General features: G+C 42.2%; 1 protein-coding gene across 1 annotated transcript in view; it reads right to left on the minus strand.

Annotated features, from left to right (window-relative positions):
* ANKRD50 (ankyrin repeat domain containing 50) overlaps window positions 1-17291 on the minus strand; it is a 39933-nt gene extending 22642 nt beyond the window's left edge. The window contains exons 1-2 of the mRNA XM_066547915.1: window positions 17220-17291; window positions 15145-16426 (exon numbers count right to left, since the gene is read on the minus strand). Of these exons, the coding sequence (XP_066404012.1) occupies window positions 15145-15623 (479 nt within the window). The 5' untranslated portion in view covers window positions 15624-16426; window positions 17220-17291. The remainder of the gene's footprint in view (window positions 1-15144; window positions 16427-17219) is intronic.
* Window positions 17292-17538: the final 247 nt, after the last annotated feature.

A 17538-nucleotide genomic window follows, 5' to 3' on the forward strand; every position in this document is an offset into this window, starting at 1 on the left:
AAATCACACACTGAGACCTAGCAAAAATCCTAACCACTGAGGGCAAAGCTGATGCTGCTGCCTCTAGATGAGATGCAGCAGAAGCCAGGGAAAGGGGAAGGAATTATGTTGTACAGACACTACAGAGGGGAGCTCAGGCCACTGCAGGACACCTAAGGACAGAGGTACCCAAGGGCAGGAATCTATACAATAGAGTTCTCACTACTTCCACTGCTCATGGAGTAAACCTAAGAGCTTCTAAATGCCTAAGAATAGAAAACAAAATGCTAAACTCCAAGTATTTTGTAAGCATCCCTACTTGAAAAATTCTCACAAGTGACAGCAAACACCAGAGCTTGCTTCTCCCATGCTTACAGACACATGTTCATTTGTATATTGTAATAATCCAGGGGTTGGTTAGCAGGGAGCATAATCCATTAAAGCTGTCTGTCCCCACCACCCCCAGTTCTCAATTTGCATTTAAAAGCATGGAGCCAGAGAAGATAAAGCTGTTAAAGACTGTTAGAAGCTTCAGCAAAGACAGACTTACACCAATAGCTGCATTTTTCTCTTTTGTTTTCCAAACTGCATTTGGGGCACAGGTCGCAATAAAAAAAAGAAAAGGTGAATTTAACTTCTAATAAAATTGACAACTCCTGCTGTTCAGCTGATGAAATATTACCCTCATTCCAAGTACTTTTAGCAGCTGTATTCACATAGAAAGAAAAACCAGAGCATCCTTACAAATTGCTTGTAGCACTGTTTGTAGAAGAGTGAGTTTTATTTTGTCCTGTGACAAGGCATTTACATCTTATGGATGACTTACAGTAAACAGGTTATTTACCTGCCTTATAATGCATTCTGGCTAATGATGAAAAGGGAAATTAATGATCAAATCAATAGCTGCTTTCTATATATCACTGCCCCAATTCTTGGCACTATATGCATGTGGAATACAGGCCTTTCCTTCTTACTAATTGCCCAGCTGCTCATACTGGTAATAACATCCAGAAAAACAGACACACAGGACCCTTAACTAACTGGGAATACTTATGAAATACGAGGGCTGTGAAGCACAGAACAATTCCACACTTTAAAAAGCCGAAAAAATAGAACCCTTAAGGCAAAAGTGAAGTGACCCAGCTGGATGTGGGCACACCTGTGTACACACTGACAGATCTGATTTGGTTATCGAGGTACTTGTTCTGGACTTTCTCAACAAGATAAAGTGCACTGCAGCTGATTATCACTTTCTGACTAAGCATAATACTGGAATCAAGGCACACTCTTGGGCTACAGTGTAATACAGATTATTGTTTCTAGTAAATTATTTATTTGCAGGCTGCACAGGAAGACAAACTGGCTCTAACAATTTCACCCAACCATGGTTAATCCTATGAAGGAAGGGGCAGAAAGCAGAAAAACCAAACAAAACCCACCCTGAGAATCACCTATTGGGAAAGCCCTAGGTGAAGTACACAGATGTAAATCGAGGGTCTGGCCTTTTCAGAAGTGGTGAATTAGAAACAGCAGGCAAGTCTTGTGCAACTCAATACCTGATTTTGCAATGTCTTGTAGCAACCTGGATTTTATCTGCAATTGTAAGGCAGACTTGCAGCCCCAGCAGGAGAGCACAAAAGCCACCTCTAGGGCATCAGGCCAGACAAAAGCAGAGCTGATGGTGGAACCAGCGCCACTGGTCCCACAGAAACAGGCCATGCTGGACCCTGGGTATTGATTAGAGCCCTCCTACAGTCTCACACAAACACAGAGGTGATTTTGGGCTACAAAGCACAGCCAGCAGATCTACTTGTGGATTTACTTGAGACCTCAGAAAATAGAAGCCTTAAGAGCAAATATTTTGGTGTAATAGTGGACTGCCCAGAGCAGTTTGCAAACAACTTGGCTATTATAAAGGACAGACAACTGTGGCTGAAAATCATTCACAACTGCTACCAGGAGCAAACTGACTGTATTTTAAATGAAATATACTTGCCATATGTCCTAACATATAAAATAAATTCTAAATTACACCGAGTCTGACATACAAAAATCTGTGTCCCCAAAGGCGAAGAGAGGAACAGCACACAAGACAATGAAAAGATTTTCCGCAAACATCTAATTAAAAAAAAAAAAAAGGCACTGTATTCAAAACAAACTGTCACAGTTCTGTTTTATAGTGATAGAGAGGTCACCTAGTCCACTGCCACGCCTTCAGCAGCATCAGCTCTACATCTGCCATCCCTGAGATACAAGCCTAGGCACTCCTGAAGATTTCCACAAATCAATACTATCTCCCTAAACAATCCATTCCAGTGCTTCAATATTCTTGAAACTGAGAAGCTTTTTCCTTCCCTTCCTGTGTCTAACCTTTACCTGCTTTCCTGCAATTCAAACCTTGTACTTCCTGCCCTGTAACTTCTGCCCCACAGATAACACCAGGGTGATTACAAGGAAGCCAGCAGTACCCAAAATTTACAATCATTTCTCTCCAGTCACTCGACAGAATTAAGGAACAGATTGAAAAAAAAAAATAGCCACAAGAAAAAGCTGATATGAAACCAACTTGATTTGCTGTGTCAGTTTGAAAGTGGAGTACTGATAATTAAGTACAGTTACTAACCTCTTATTCCATGTGGCCAAATATAGTTCTACCTTGCACATGGGCTGTTTGCACCAGTCCCATGCAAGTCTGCAGACAAGATGGCATTTATGGTTATCTCTTATCCACCAGTCCTGTGACTCTTCCAAACAGACATTAGATTAAATTTATCAAAACCAAACCATGTCATACCATGTTAGTTGCTTTTCACCTCTTTGTTATCTCCCAGCTGTCTGCAAATAGTTTGTCTGATAATTTCTTCTGGCATTTCTCATCTCCACTGACACACTTCTAATTCCCCACGCCTTTTATGTCCTTCTTAAATCAAGGCACTAAATACACAATTTTTTCTTTCAACTCTGAATTTTCAGCAATCCTGATAAAGATAACCTCTCCTTTGCAGACAATCAGTAAGTTTGAGAACATCTCACCTATTCTATGTTGGATATCTGTTTGAGGTTTTTGGCCTGGGCTGGTTTTCTTTAACCTTACCTATTTCTTGCTACTTTTAATTATGTTAGCTGACTGCAAAATTACTGTTTTTAAAGAAAGGGCAATACATAGGAGCATTGAAATTTTATCTTTCCTACCGTTATCAGTTTTTTCTCCCCAAGGAATAGCAGGCTAACACTTGCTGGATATTGTCTTTTTTCTGCTAACATAAATGGAGTTACTTCTTGTAAAACACACCTCACAGGAAACATGACCAATGCACCTTGAACTTGCAGTCTTGCTCTCATTTTTACATTACTCTTTCACTTTCACATTTAGTGGCTGCTCTATTTTCTTCCTGCCTCCTTCCTGCTGGAGTTTAACATGTGAGTGAGGAGGAGCTCAGTTTCACTGAACCAGACATTTAACACAGTGCTTTGGGACGTCAGTGCTCTTCCCAGTTCCTTTCTTTCATTACACTTGTCTTCATCAGATCTTACTCACAAACCCTCTGAGATGGTGAACATCTCCATCCTTTTTAGTTTGCCTTTCTTCTTCCTGCCCTTCTAAGCAAAGAAACATAGAATCATTTAGGATTCTACGAAAACACCTTTGAGTCCAACCATTAACCCAACATATGCATTTAAGATCATTTCCTAGTCCCTGTATCCAAAAGATTTCACTTCCCCAGCTGATTTTTCCCAATCTGACTGAAGCTAATCTATGTCTCCCCACTAACTATTCTCTCTTTCCTGACATCAGAAGCATGGTCACTGGCAGACTCCTGTTTGTATCACGCCTTCCCAGCTGATGTTTATCTCCTATTTGTTATTCAGATTTTTAACTCCACCAGAGACAGACATTATCATCCAAATTCTATGCCATGGGTGACACCACTTGTTATCTTAAAGCAGCTTTGCTTACTTGAGCTTGCTGTTTTGGTGGGGTAAAGCACTTGGAATCTTACAGAAGTTTTGAGGTGAGGGAATCTCTTTGAGTTACCACAAACCCAATCTGGACAAAGCAGGTAAACTCTCAGACACACAAGGTGGTCTGACAGGTAGTTTGATTTACAGTCCATGGAAGAACAGGCTGACCAACAAACCTTCAGATGGAAATCCCACATGCAGGACTACCACCACATGTGATATATGTATTTTAATCAGACTTTCCAGTGGCTTTAATTTCTTTACTTTAGTCTAGAACTACAAGCAAGCATATTATGTACAAAACAAGCTACTTTTTTTAAACACATACCTGTTATACAAGTTATCCTGACAGATCTTTTAGAGCACTGAACTCAATCTTGACTGTACACTAAAATTTCCAGTTCTGCTTGTTCACCCCTTACCTTTTTTCCATTAGTATGAAGACACCTAAGGCATTTGATTACTCCCTGACTTATCTTCTTGCCTGTCCCATGACCTACATGACTAAGCCTATTTCCCCTCCTCCTCCATCCCCAGTTTTTGAGCTGTTGTCTATGTTGCTGTTATTTAGATTTATTCCTGGAATTTGTCATCCACCAGGTTTTGCTTTAAAGCTCTTTATGGAGGGTCAAAAATCAGTGTTTTTCTTTCTATTAAGCATCAATTAAGTTCTCAATGTTATTTTTTCCTGCAAATCCATCTCTTTTTTTAAAAAAAAGTAGGAGGTGCCAAAGAATGTACACTTTAGATGAAATGCATGAGATGAAAGCATCAAATCAGACTCACTGAAAACTATCATTAGTAGAAATGAGAGAATTGCCTATACTTCACATTATTTTGCATACATGTAAAGTTAAGATAACAACTTACTTTGCAAATATTCAAAAGCCTGTTGTTGAAATGCAACATGTAAAAGTGGGGCACCACAATAATAAAATGACCAAGTTTATATATGCAACAGAATGTATCAAAATTACAAGGTTAGTTTTAAATCATTTATGAAATCAAAGTTACAATGAGGGAAATATATATATACACACACACACATACACATACATTCAGTCTTTTCAGCTTTCCTTATTAACTACCTGATTCCCTAGTTGTAGCAAAACTAATATTTCTTTGTTCAACAAGAATGTAACTTCTATAAGCTGTGTTATCTGAACACGTTACTACGCAATGGAGTTGAAATTCTTGTAGCTTTACAGGCATTTGAATTTGTAGGTATTATTCTACATTTTGGAGATAGACAAAAATCCCTTTCTTTTTTCTGTTTCTATTTATGCAGTGCATAAACACAACTGAAGGAACAGATATTTCTTTCCAGGTATATGATTGTATTTGCTGGCATGAGAGAAATGCTAAGCACAAAAAGAAACAGAAAAACTCCCAGATGAGGCAGGTAGAAAACTGCACTGAATGAATTCAATTGTGTGCCTGTTGTCAGGCTATATGCTTCTTTACTATGTTCTATTATTCCATGACCATAAAAGAGAATACAGTAGATTAATACACACAATAAAAGAGCCACTACCATTACTGCAGTTCAGTCTGATAATCCCCAAATTATTTTTGTCATATGCATTCCAAAGGGAAAAAAGGCCCAACATTACAGATTGGGAAGGAGGAAGACGAGGAGCTGCAGTGGCTGTTTCAACACTAAACTGCTCCTTCAGAACAGGGAGCTCTTGATCTGCCAGCCTGGAAGAACCAGGCTAATCAACAACTGACATTTGAAAATCTTGATCCTTCCCTAATCAAGCAGCTCCACACCTGCCTGCCTCAAGTCTCGCACGCCATCACAGAGCACCTCACACTTCCACTGCTGAACTGATTGCAGGATTACACTGTCCAACCTCATTCTGAGAAAATCCTCTGCACAAATACCAGATGAAAAGCTGTTGAGAATTTACCTTCCTAAGTCAAGCACACTTAAGACAGCTTTCCTGTTTGTTACCACATATCTTTATCCATCTTATTTTCCATCTTAGTAAAACGGACTATCCCAATGTTTATTGCACTTAGTTGAAGAGGCAACAGATGGAGCAGCTTTCCTGTGTCCCATTCAAAATTATTCTTCCATACTCCCCAAAGCACAATTCACAGCATATGTTCCTCATGCATCACTCTGGGGCCTTATCAGCTACCTTGTGGTTTGGGTTTTTTCATCCCAGCCCCCAGCAGATACAGTTTTTCTGTTTTGCCTGTAAAGCTCCAATTGATGCTTTCTGTATTGTCACCATAATTTACTCTCAAGAAACACTGTTAGGTTAGCACTGTGTAACCCTGATTCTATAATCTTACTGCACTGTTGTATTTAGCTTTGGAACTGATTTTGTAGCCTAATATTTATTAGCCTTAGCTACAATACAAGTGATAGAAACTACAACTTCCACTTCCTCCCTCCAATTATTCATACACAAATTGTTTACTGTGGATGAAAAGCACCATTTAAAATTAAAGAAGGTATTAACAAAAAAAAGCATAGAAACACAGAATGATTTGGTGTTGTGCTGTCGACTGCTGAAGTTTCCATCTGTTAGACTTTGATCATTTAGGGTAATCCAAAATCCTACAGGACACAATTTCTCTTACCATGGATCAGCTTCACTTTACCTACATACTGAACTTTTTTTTCTAATGTCCTGCTGAATTCTACTCCAGGAAAGTGTAGAGAAAGGATAGACAGCTTAGTGTATCGTGCTCACTATCGCTGGAGGAGAGCTGATGTAGTTAAACCAAGACTTGTTAATTAACTGCTCTAAGATGGAGATCATGCTGTAATCCCATTCTGAACAGATTTTCCTCCTGAGGTTCATTCCTACCTGCCTGCTACTGTCATCTTTACACTGCTGGTATTTTCCTTTCCTTAACTTCTGAACAGTGCTCTATTTCTTCTTCCAGGACAACTCCATGATGCTGCAAATAACCTAAAATAAGGTGCTGCCAGGGCCCCTTCCTTCTCTCATGTTCTAAGATATCACAGATCTGCAGCACACAACTTGCATCTTGTGCAAGGTGCCTACCACCTTCCCTTCTCCACATAAGCACTACCAGCTCTTATTAGGACATGACAAAGAAAAAAACCCAAGCAAGAGACACTGCTGGTGGTCTGTGGACTCAAAGTCCACTCATCACATATGATCCTTTATTCCATCCTTCCTCTCACTCCCATCAATTTAAACAGCAGCAACCACAACTGAGCCCAAAAGTCTGATGGTCTCCTACCTGCCTGCATGGTCCTCACTCTGTGTGAAGTTATCTGCAAATGTGACAGAGAGAGGAATTTGATAGCAATTGTTTTGCCCCTTTTATTTCTTCATTATGTATGTTTCCCCAATTGCCTTCTTTTCATGATCTCATTTTCAGTTCTATTTTCATGCTATTTTCTCACATTTTGATGTCAACAAGCAGACCAGGAACCTACCCACCTCCTTCTTTCTGGCACCTCCTCTGCAATACTTTGAACACCTCTGTACAACTCAACCCTTGGGTCAATGTAATTAGTTTCTTGCCTTTTTGGCCTGGTTATTTCTTTTTCAGCAGTCATTCTTCAATCACAAAATGTAAAGACATTAACTATTGGAGAGACTCCTGCTCCTGGACAAAGACAGAAGATCTCTCACCACTCCCAGTGCATTGTACACACCATCACAGACAAGAAACTGAAACCTCTTCAAATCATGGCTTTCAGGAGGCAGTATTTCAATACTACCTTCTCCCAGTATATAAGACACACTACATCCTTTCTACTTCACAATCCACCAAATCCTTTTCATTTTTTCATTGAAAAAGAAGACAGGAAAAGAAACCTAAACCCTTGCACAAGCTATGAACATGTGCACAGAAAACTGAAGGGAAGGGAAATAATTAACAAGTAAGAATGGCTATGAAGGTCCATCTAACTAAACAGCTTATAGGAAAACCTGTAAGGTTTAAGTCTGAGCCACATTGATTAAAGCCAAAATGTTAATGCCTATAGAAGTAGAAGACAAAAAGGTCTATGTAAGTTGTCATTATTAAAATGCCTCGGGGAAACTTTCTTATGGTAATTTAATCTGAAAAGGTTAAAACCTTAAACGGTATTATGTTCAGTCTGTAGGCTGTGCTTCCATACAATGAAAGAGGAACATACAGCTTGCTCCTGCAGAAACACTGACTGCTGCTATGTGACCCGTTAACTCCACAGATTTAAGGGAAAAGCCTAAAGAGAAACATGCCACAAAGTGCTTAAGCTTCAGGCAATGCTCAACGCTTCTAATGGGCTGGAGAACACCAGAACACAGAGCTTCCTATGAAACCCAGCACCAGCTAAAAGCCCAAAGACCCGGTTACACATAAACACTCAGAAGTTCCAGCACAGTCAAGATGCTCTCACAAAAGCAAATTTACTTTCTGCAACTCCACTGGAAAGACAGGCTGGCAGATTCTTTTTAACCCTCTTGTGGCACGCTCTTACAGAAACAGTTTCTCATCTCACCCATAAATTGCTATGATTTTCAGTTGGTATCATCATTGTTGAGTATTAAATAAACCACAGATAAACAAAACAACATGATTCTAACTGTAATGAGATAGTTTTTAACTGAGAACTCCTACTAAAAGGAGAATTCAATCTTCAACCAGATCAAGATCTTCCGGGCTAGGGTCCAACTAGCTTCAGGATTCTAGTCAAGCATAAGTGAAAGATGCGGGAATGGACAAAAATCTGGCAAAGTACAGAAGTAGAATGTTGCCTATTTACACATCTAAAACATTGGTAAGAAAAATTCCCTTTAGAAACCAAACCCTTTTATTTAGGTAAGGGATTTTTAATGCCACATTCTTAGGTGCGACCTCTGAGGACACACTAACAAAATGAATTATTGTATTTCAGGCTGAGATGAAAGAGAAAAAAGCTGTATTTAAAGATGTAAAAGGCTGTCCCAAAAAGGAAAGAAAGGGTGTTCTCCAGAAACATGGAGAATAAATTCTAAGTAGTAAAAAACTTGGATTATAGCAAGAAGAAATCAATGCAGGCTAACATATGGATTTTTTTTTTTTTCCTAGAAGAACTGTGAAGCATAAGAGCAGATGAAGGCAGCATCTTCAGCTTTTCCTGTCTGGTGAAGGAGATGCTGGACTTGATCTTTCTGAGCTCCCCTTCCAACCTTCTCAATTGTCAGTTGCACATTTGAACTTTACATGTGGCAAATGTATAACAAACACACTGGAGGTTTAACTTACTTCTTAAGGAATCTTGCAAATTAATGTATTATGCATTCAGATCCTTCTTTGCATGAGGATCTGCAATGACCCTGTAAGGTTTAAGGTTTAACACAGGATGCAGTTAGTGCTGGCCTTTGTTTCTACCATTTACAGCTCTACAAAATTAAGAGAGTCTAACAAAATCTATATACTCACACCCTTCTTGCAACCACTGGAGAGCTACAGCTCCCAAGATTGTACTGAAGCTCTGGAAGCACAGGGAAAGGCTCTGCAGCAGCCCTTTCCAGAAGGAAGTAGATTAGAAAAAAAGAAGTAGATCACTCCCAGACAGTCTGAGACCTGCGTGACAAAAACTGAGTCATTTATCACCTATGAAAGATTAATACTGAATTACTCATGTCCTCTAGAGTAAATTGATAGAAATCCCAGCAGCTTTTGGGTTTCCAGTAGCCAAAGCTCAGGTATCTTTAACTGTCTCCAATGTGCTGCCTCTCATCTTTTCACAGCAGCCTTGGAACTGGGGTGCTGCAAACTGCAGTAGAAGCACAAACCTTGGTTAATTCATAGCAAGGGAAACTCCCAAGTTTGTAGGGTTGTACCCTACAAAGTCAGGATACTCCTAATTCATCTCAAATTGACTCCAAAATGCACTCAGGTTTTTGCAATTAAGAATAGGCTACTCCAAACCAACAAAAAGCTCACTAGTTAATTGCTCAATAAAGCCTACACAACCCATTATAATTTTAATTATATTACTGACTTCAAAGATGGTACAAAGAGATCTAAAAATGAGCAGCTTCTTCACACTTCATCTGTCATCGTTTACAACTCAATGTCTGAATCTTTTCCTTCATCTAAGTAGGAAAAATGCACTTCAGTACAGCAGATTGAAAGTCCCTGGACAAAAGTCATGGAAGGTTTACTGAACAAACCACTGTTTTTCTACATTGTCAGACAAAGAATCCAGAACTTGGAATAAAACTTGTTACTCCCATATAATTTAGATAGGAGTAAAAACTCTATCACCTACAATTTGCAACTTTCTGATGATACACGACTTTTGAGGGAAGAAGGAAGATAAATAACTTAGTAGCATGAAAAGGCAATACAGGTGAAGGGCTGGGGGAAGGAAATACTTGTTAGCTCTGGCTGACACTCAGAGGTTTTTCCTCTGAATTCTGCCCTTTATGAGGTTTCCATTACATTGCCAAAGACAAAACACCAGAGGCTCAACCCTTTGGAGTTCTCCAAGCAGGCAGAAGGAACTTTACATAGATAACAGCAATTGGCACAGGCCCTGCTGCACTTTAACGCTGTCCAAGGGAGTGACTCACACAACTCATACAAGGCTTTCAAAGTTCTCTGCTTCAAACTTGCAGTCAGCAGAGAACCTTACATGACCTCTCACACTCCTTTCTTACACTCGAGTCTACAGGTATTTGCATATTCTAGAGAACTATAAAACTATTAATCACTTAACATTATTGGTCACGTTAAATCACAAGGCAAACCTGATGCTCACGAAGAGATGAGGAGTTAGAAACAGAAGAAAAGCTCTGATAGTCTGGGAATCTGCAAAAGGAACCATTGCACTGAATTTAGCACCAGCATGCATAGAATCTGGTGTCCTTTCTGAAAAAAAAAAAAAAAATATATATATACTTAAGCTCTGGGATACAGCTTCCCTACATTCACTTTTGGTAAAGAGGATGTAAGATCAGCTTGAGAGAACTTCTGTGAAGCTCTTAAAGAGTAATAGATTTGTTCAGCAGCTCTTTCTGATTTGGTTTTGTGTCTTTATTTCTTTTAAATTTCTAGTTTTTTTGGGGTCTCTACTGATCAGGGACATCTACTTGCATGGGAATGCAACTTTAGCAATGCAGTAAGTGGAAATCTGAATTCATGGCTTCATTCTTTTCCCTGATAAAAATCACTTAGACCCTCTCACATTAAAGTAGTTGTATGAGAAATACTTTAGTAATTACATGTTAGGATACCTCACAAGCAAAAACCACTTGGACACCACTGACCCAAATTCAGTATGTGAGAAATAAGGATGTGAAAAGTCTGACAAGATTTGAAATTCCCTGAAAAGACACCCAGAAGCTGGAAAGAAACTTCACCTGTGAGTGAGAACAAAGCAGCTCCACCTCCACCAACCTGCTGGGAGATGTGGAAATTTACCATTTTTTGGTGATTTATTAATTGCAGCAACACACTCAAGCAAAATTCCAAGTTTGGTTTAAGTTTGTACCAGACCAACACACACTGAAGGTGAGTTTGGTGGGAGTTTAAAAACGTGATGTTATTTAATACCTTCCACCTCTAAATTCTCTGGTCTTGGGTATCTCTCAAACTCAAGAGCAATGGCTGGAAAAAAGAATCAGCTCTGCAGGGTAAACTATGCCCACACTTCTAGTGACAGACACTCTCTGGGCTGTGAATGAAGCAAGCTCTGCCTCCCACCAATAATCCCAACTGCATCACAGCACATGGGAATGGTGTGCCTTTCCCTACTGCCTGAAGGTGTTCAATGGCATCTCCTCTGTCTGGAAAACATAAACCAGGAACACAAGGGAAATGCCTTTCTGCAGCCTGGTTTACACAAAGCTCAGCATTATCCACAGCTTGTATCAGAGTTGCTCTATGCCCTCATGGCCTTGGATAAATGGTATCTGCCTGTATTCCTACCAAATCACTGGAAGCACAAACTTGCTGCAGCAAAACCAAAACAACCCTAGAGACAGCATTACAAAATTTGGGTTATTCAGAATTTAACTTTTCTGTATCAACAGGGAAGAAGAGCTTAATGGTCCTTTTGAATTAAATTCTTTGTTTATCACACCATTTCTTAACTTCTGGTGTCTGTAACATCTTTTCCTTCCCTTCTGCTTTACTTTCACTGAAAATCTGACTGTGAGGGTTCAGCACTCTCCCTCACATTTTAAGCTGCTTTCTGCTCCAGCACTGAGTGCCTGATAAGAAAAGTGCTGCAAGTAGCTGTTCTTTCTCTCAGCTGTCAGTGCAGCAACAAACTCAAAATGCTAAATACATTTGTATAATTCAGCCTTTCTGGTCCTTTGAAAGATTTACCCCTGAAAAAATTTTTAGGGCATTTAAATCTTATAAATTCATAAGAAGTTTTTAAGAGGAGATGTTTAAACAGTGTGAGAAACGTCTTAACTCTGAGGGTCACTCCTTGCATATGTATCACTAAGACCATCAGGACTGCTGAAAATCTATTTAAGAAACATCCTTCAGGAAAACATGTCACCATTTTAGCTAACAAACTTTACATTGTTTATAAACTAGCATGTTACCAGACTTTAAGAAGCTTTTCTTTCTCAGTATTTCCAGGACAATCAGCACAAAAATAGAGTGGTATCATCTTGTTTAGCACTTATGAAGAGAAGTCTTTCCATTTTAGGCCATGAATACATGGCTGGGTCTGGAGCAGCTGTAAAAAGCAGAGCAAAAATTTGACAGTGCCTTTAAAGAAAAATCTTTCTCCTCTTCTACTGAATAAACTAAAATAAGGCAAGAATCGATGAAGCACTTTGTGTTTCTTCAGTGCCTTTACACAATGAGGGATGCAATCATCTGACAGGAAAGTCTTCCTAGAACTCCTTTCACACCACAACAACCTCCACTTAACATAAACTCCTAACACACCGGAGCCCAGGATGGAAGTGCTCAGCGGCAAGTCTTAGAAACCACAGAACATCCTAAATTACAGTTTTGTTAAAACATTCCCTGCACGGTTCATACACTACCAAAAGTTCAATCAAACAAACGATCGAGGTGTCTGATGGTGGGAAGGGGGTGGCCAAGTGCCTCTTGTTTGTGGACAGATTGTATCACCCAGCAGAACAAGCTCCTGGTGCCGCTGTCAGCAGCCACCTCCTGGTCCCCTGCTGAAAACAGTGCTGAAAACTTATATTCCCTGCACAGCACCTTGTCTCCAACACCTCATCTCCCTTAAATCTGAAACAGGAGAACCAGGACCAGCCACCACGGCTGCTTTTGAGAGCAGCAGATCAGGATAAGTGGGAGCAAGGGAATACATGAAGGGTGAAAAGAAAAAAATCTCCTTGACTGAAGCTGCTGTACTACCCCATAAGTATTTCTAGTGTAATAACAGGAATTCACAATCAGTGCTGCACAATTTGAGAAGGAAGTGACCATTGCTGGATCTTGTGCTTATTTTATTTTTTTTGTACAAATCCAAGAACCATGTATATTGAGCTCCTCAAACCAGCCCATCATTTATACACCCTATGTTTATAAAAATCAGTCTAAACAAATATCTCTTGTATTTTATATTTCTAGGTTGCATTTTTGTCTAAAGATATTTACCTAGCTCCTGTTCTGTGCAGTCAGCAATCACTTTCACAGGAGGAATGATTCCAGCTCTTACTGAGAACTTGGCTGTACTAAATTAGTCAGATTTCCCTGTAATAGACTTTTAAACATAAACAGGCTCTTACGCACCAGATTATTCCACTTTCATGATTTTAAAAGACTGCCTAAAGCTAGATGGCCAGTCTGCTATTCCATTTATAGGCACTTAATTGCACCCAGTTTTTATTCATTAGAATTTAAGAGGGCTTAATACCTCTGAAATTAGGACCCTAATAGCTGTTAGAAGTTGCATATTCACTTAGCAGCAAACAAAAAATCCAGAACTAGTCTCGGTTTACACTATCTGTTTTAAGACACTATGCTGAGAACAATGTAGACATGCATCCTGTTTATTCAGCAGGCAAGGACATAACAGCCTTCAGAACTAGAAGGCTCTTTTACACCACCATGACAATGAGAGCAAGCACCACAGTTCAACCTCAGTACTTGCCTCCACAATCCTAGTAGGCAGGAGAGAAAAAAAAATAGAGGAATTTTATACTGGAAACATGCAATAAACCCTCTAGTACCACAAAAAAGTTACACCACTATACAGTACCAAAAAAAAAAATTCAGTTTAACCAATATTCCAGACAAGTTTTATGCTGGCAGCACATTCAACTGACGCTCTGTTGATGAAGACAAGCCTTACCCTTCATGAATTTTCCTTCACTGTGACCCAAAGGAATAAAGACCAATAGACACAGGCTGACACAGGCTGTGCTCAAGACTGTACATTGTTCTAAGTAGATCTATGGATATACACTTATATATACAAGTGATGTATCCTTTTATATACCCTTATCCTCACAGAAACAGAATTATCAGTGACATACTCAGGAGACTATGGTTTGTTAGGGAACACTAGTAAAAAAGTCTGTTTCTTTTCCATTCAGCTTAGACAGCTGACAAACCTCTTAAGGGGCAGGGTGATCAATTTCTTGATCAATTCCTGATCCCATCAACACTTTGAAGTACTTACAGAAGAAGCAGCAATAAAGATTTGACACAATCTGTGCATATTGTGAGAAGAAACATAAGGAGTTAATTGACATTTTCCTACCACATATTTTTAGACAAACATAAAACCGATGTGCTGGATCAGACCCAGAGATCCATTAGCTCAGTTTCCTCTTAGACAGAGCATGTTATTGGAAGCTTTTCCAAGGGTCCTGTAAGGTCTGTTCCAGGTCTGTGAAGGACAACTGCCCTACCTTTATGGCACACAGAGACCACGGACTAGGTATTTTCCACTCTGAAGTCAATTACTTTCAAGTCTTTCCAAAACATCCAGTTACATCTGAGGGTACTAACATACAAATGTAAATAAATTCACTATTAATAATAAACTTTGTTTTAAAGGTAAATATTTATTTATGTCAGCTATAAGGACAAAGTTAGATTTTTCCATGGTAAGTCTGCACGCTCTGACAGAGATAACAAGCCATGAAACAAACATGTTTTAAACTATCTGCATCTTAGGCTCACTGGAAGGAAGACCTAAACAGCAGAGTTTTCTTGTTTGTTTTATTTTGGGTTTGTTTTCAATAGGACTGTTTTGTTGTTTTTTTTTTTTTTTTAATTTGTTTTTACCTTTTAAACGCTTCAGCAGGGTTCCTCTCGCATTCCCCGGGCTGCAAGAGACTTTGAATAGCAGGATCTCTTAGTTTGTCCTCGTATCCCTGGATCAGTCCACTGCGGCATATCTGTGTGACTAAACCTCGAATAAAGCCTCCAACACAGAGCGTGTCAGAGTCCTGGGCCCTGCAGAAATGGAAGGCCAGGGCCTGGCGATGCAAGCCTCGCTGCAGGTTTGCAGGTGAGCTTGGCCACAGTAACTCAGTGCACAGGGCTGTCTTCCCGCTGCCGGGCCCTCCTACCAACAACACACCCCAGGCAGGTCCTTTCCCGGAGACAACACCGCTGTTATTCCCAGGATTGGCTACGAGAGATGGTTTGTTGGCAGCGCTGCCGCCGCAGCTCGCTTTCTCCTGGAGGCAGTGCTGAAGCTTGTGGAAAACCCACTCCCTACAGTAAAACTGCTTTCCCTGCAGCAAGCTGGTTTGAGCCATTTTATAAAGCTTCTTCTCCTGGATGTGTCATAAGCCACAGCACATCTTCAGCATCTCAGGAGCGGGGAGATGCCTCCGGCACGGGACGATCCTGCGCGCAGAACTTGGCAGAGGTGACGGCGACCGGGCACCCTTGCTCAGGGTAAAACTCAGCAGCCTCTCCTCTGCAGGACGGGTGTCACTCCATCTGTGCGCTGTGCCGGGATCCGCACGGCACCATCACAGCTCAGCTGACATCGATCGTGCAGCGGCGGCTGGGACCAGCCCTCGGCGAGACTCCTGGTGTGGCTCACGAGTTCGCGCAGCTCCATGGCTGCATCTGCGGCTCAGGCAGTTGTGCGTGTTCCCAGCGTACCGGGGAGACAGTACAGCTGGAAAAGCTGAGGGAAAGCCAACTTTGCAGTGTATACTAAACGCCTTTCAACTCTAGGCATTAATCTCTCTGGATATACATACAGAAAAAGCTGTCCATAATAAAATGTTCCTTCTGGGAATTTCATAAAAAAAAGCGATTTCCCTTCAGAGTACTATCTACACACCACAAATGTGGCAAGTACCACTGACTAAAGCAGCCAGTCTGGCCGGCGAGCTTTGCAGACTTCATACATCTGGGAGAGTGTCCGAGAAGTGCTTCACATTACGGTTTCTTATGCAGCACAGGCGACAGAGGGGAAAAAAATGTTTACAGCTTCTTATTTCAATACATTCGTAGTGTCTTCTTCAGGAACTTGATTCTTACTGAACCTGTTCTCAGGTATCTCAATCGCAAGATGTCAGAAGAGACAACATCTTCCCCTAGAGCTCTGAAATAAAGGAGACAGCACTTTTAACCCTACATGCAAGTCATAATTCAGTCAGCTGCAAACGCAGACAACAAAGACCAAAGTCAAGGGCTCGTATTCCTTATTCTTCCTAATACTGTTGAATTAATCAAGAGAGCCGTTTTAAAGAAAATTTTTCGTTACGAGGCTTGATCAGCCACATGCAAAAAAAAATCCCCAACAACAAACAATGAGCAGATATGACAGTGGCCTCAAAACCACAGCAAGTCTTGCATCTTCTCCCGAGGAGAACCGAATATATCCTTCCATCCTAGAAACATTCCTCCCAGCGAGGCTTCACCAGCGAATCCTCTCCTCACCCCGTGTTCCTGCTGCCGGCTGCGGGCGTTTTCGGGAGTTTGTGCAGCAGCAGGGCAGCGCTGCTCCCCGCACGCTTCTTTGTTCGCGGCAGCAGCGGCGCCCGGCAGCCCCGGGGTCACGCCGTGGCACCCCGCGCCGCCGCCCCGTGCCCCGCCGGCACCGCGCACCCCAGCCACCGCCCGAGCCGGCCCGGGCTCAGCCCTGCCCTGCCCTGCCCGCCCGGGCAGCCACGGCTCGGAGCCGCCCGGCAGCGCGACCCCCTCCCTCCGGGGAACCCCGAGCAGCTGGGGAGCGCCCCAGCCCTGCCTCAGCTCCGACCCCGTGCCCGCCGCCCTCCGCCGCGCACACACCCGGCTCCGCACGGGCACCCGCTCCGCGCCCGGCGGGGACCCCCCAGCCCCGGGGCCGGTGTCAGCCCCGCCCGGGCAGGGGCCTCCTCCCGCCGCTCGCTCACCTCCGTGGCCGCCTCGGCGCGGCGGCTGCTCCAGACGGCTCCTCTCGCCGCTGCCCGCGCCCCTCCTCTTCCTCCGCCCGGCCCCTGGGCTCCCGCCCCCGGGCGCCGCCGTGCCAGGGCCGCGGCCACCCCGCTCCGCCGCTGCCTCAGCCCGCCCGGTGCTCTCCCTGCTCGGCGCCTCCCTCGCTCCCCGCTCCGCCCGCCCCGGCCCCGCCTCGGCCCGCCCCCCTTCCCCTCCGGCGGCGGGGACATCTGGGGCGGAGGGAGACGGGCGGTGCCCCTGCCGCCGCCCCGGGCTTTGTCCCGGCCCCGAGGCCGC

The sequence above is a fragment of the Molothrus aeneus genome, chromosome 4 (assembly GCF_037042795.1).
Source record: "Molothrus aeneus isolate 106 chromosome 4, BPBGC_Maene_1.0, whole genome shotgun sequence".
NCBI classification, from domain to species: Eukaryota; Metazoa; Chordata; class Aves; order Passeriformes; family Icteridae; genus Molothrus; species Molothrus aeneus.